Source organism: Vombatus ursinus, unplaced genomic scaffold (assembly GCF_900497805.2).
Source record: "Vombatus ursinus unplaced genomic scaffold, bare-nosed wombat genome assembly UNPS02015316.1, whole genome shotgun sequence".
Classification (NCBI taxonomy): Eukaryota; Metazoa; Chordata; class Mammalia; order Diprotodontia; family Vombatidae; genus Vombatus; species Vombatus ursinus.
Window position 1 is genome coordinate 78,029 of NW_020955094.1, and position 2,286 is coordinate 80,314.

General features: G+C 36.7%; 1 protein-coding gene across 4 annotated transcripts in view; it reads right to left on the bottom strand.

The window, feature by feature from the left end:
• The window catches only part of ASAP2 (ArfGAP with SH3 domain, ankyrin repeat and PH domain 2), a 166,594-nt gene that overhangs the window by 76,992 nt on the left and 87,316 nt on the right, over positions 1–2,286 (bottom strand). For all 4 annotated transcript variants that reach the window (XM_027847176.1, XM_027847174.1, XM_027847175.1 and 1 more), the window contains exons 12-13: positions 772–820; positions 520–686 (exon numbers count right to left, since the gene is read on the bottom strand). In XM_027847176.1, coding sequence (XP_027702977.1) covers positions 520–686; positions 772–820 — 216 coding nt within the window. The remainder of the gene's footprint in view (positions 1–519; positions 687–771; positions 821–2,286) is intronic.

The window sequence follows — 2,286 nt, forward strand, 5'->3', positions numbered from 1 at the left end:
CCCATTTAGCTCTGACATTCTACGTCACAAGGGACTGTTCAGCTTTCACATCCTACAGTTCCCACTCTGTGTCCCTTCCAGCAGTCCTGGCTGAGAAAATACTTCCCATTCTATTGCTGGGAAAGCAAAACCATGTGGTCTACACGAAGTTCATGAGGTATTTTTGTACCAGGGAGCTATTATATCCATATAGGAATTGAGCCACTAAGTTAAAATGAAAATTTTATTTTTAATATTTATTTTCCCCCAATTACATGTAAAAACAATTAATATTTGTTTTTAAAAATTTTTAAGTTACAAATTTTCTTCCCACCCCTCTCATTGAGAAGGCAAACAATTTGATATAGTTTATACAAGTGTAGTCATGCAAAACATATTTCCATAGTAGTCGTGTTGTAAAAGAAAACACAGACCAAAATGAAAACCCAAGAAAAATAAAGAAAGTAGAAAAAGTATGCTTTGATCTGTTAAAATGAAATTTTAAAACAACTCTACGACAACTAAAACATAAGCAGTCACCTGGTGCTCCACAGTCACAACACACATCATTTCCAGTCATCCTCTGGATCTCTGATATAATCTCTTTTGTCAGCTCCTGGACAATGTTATTTTCTCCAGTGTTGTCATCACCTTTAAATGCATTATTTAAAGCTTCTTCCTTGCTATTCTGTAGCACAGACATCCATCTAAAGACAATGGTAAAGGCCACATGTAACAAGAACAATTTACACCCCCTCAGCCAAACCCCAAGCATAGCCCCAAATAACTTACATCTGACACTCCTGTTCATCTTCTGCTTGGAAGTGGTACGTTCTATCATCTGTGCAAGAGAGATTTCACATATTGAACAGCCAAACACTACATCCATGGATAATCACAAAAGAAAACAGTTGATAATTAACCTTGAGAATAATTTTAGTTCTCTACTGGAAAATTAACGATTTGTATAAAATCACGTTTCTTCATGTCCTTCAAATGTCTACCCGTGCCTAGTAATAATTGCACTTTTATAATGTAAATGAGCCAACCTGCACTGTTCCACTCAAGCCTATAGGTGCTACTTCCAAAGACTCAAGCTATACACAAAGAAGTACCATCTTCACAAAAAATGAGTTTATGCTATGCCACCATCTGCCAAAAAGCTTTGATTTTAAACTTCTATTTTTGTAGCTGGCATAAAAACCTTTATTAAAAGTCTTGTTAACAATTTCTAAAGCAAAACATAATCTCGTAAGGTTTTCTGGCCTAGTTTTTTTTTTAAGTTATCATGAGAAAAACAGAATTATAGCAGTTGCCAACTCATTTTCATACAGTTATAAGACAGTTGAATAATAATGCCTTATACTTCAAAAGTGCAGAGGTCAACAATCTCTCAAAACCATTGTGCAAATGAATTTTTATGGGGAGAGGGTGCTTTTTGGTGGACAGTCAAAAAACATTTTTAGATAACAGAAACATTTTTTAAAAATCTCTTGTTTTGCTAAGACAGTGGGTGCCAGGGAAAGAGAGACAGAACAGAAAGACAAAGAAAGAAAAAGAGAAAGAGTGAAGACAGAGGGAGGAGGGACAAAGGGAGGCATAAGAGACAGAAAGAGAGTGGGGAGACAGACACAGAGAGAGCGTGCCAACTCCTAAAAATGGTGGGGGCAGAATGGTAGAAAAGAGAGTAGGGGGAAAGTTGGTAGGCACAGCCAATTCCACCATGGGTTTTTATGTGTCTCAAACTACTTGCCCAAATATTATCTTATGTTATTCTTACATCTGTTCCTGGTGAGATAAGAGAGGTAGTATTTTCCTATTCACAGATAAGGACACTGAGTCATGAAGAAGAGACAAACAAGAAGTGGCACACCCCACATTATAAAGCTAGGTTATGTTGGAGCCAGATTTAGGATTCAGGTTTCCTGACTTCCTAAGTTTTCCAATTCTACCACTCCAATCTTTTTAGATGCTGGTATGACCTGGAGAGTCCTGAAACCTAACCCTGAAACTGTATTTCCCCCCTCATTCTACATCTCTATCATAAATTTTAAATAACTAAGAATGTGAATGAGAGCCAGTATCGAGTTAGGAAAACTGGGATTCAAGTCCTGCTGTCACATTCTGGCTGTGTGACCTCTGACCTATTGGTCATATAACCACTCTGTGCTCCTCAACCATCTAAGATAAATAAAGTTCAATTCTCCTCTGTGCACCGTCTTCCCTCACTAAATTGCAAGGTCCTTTTGGTCAAGGACTGTCTTTTTTTTTTTTTTTTTTTTTTTTTTTTTTTTTTTTTTTTTTTTT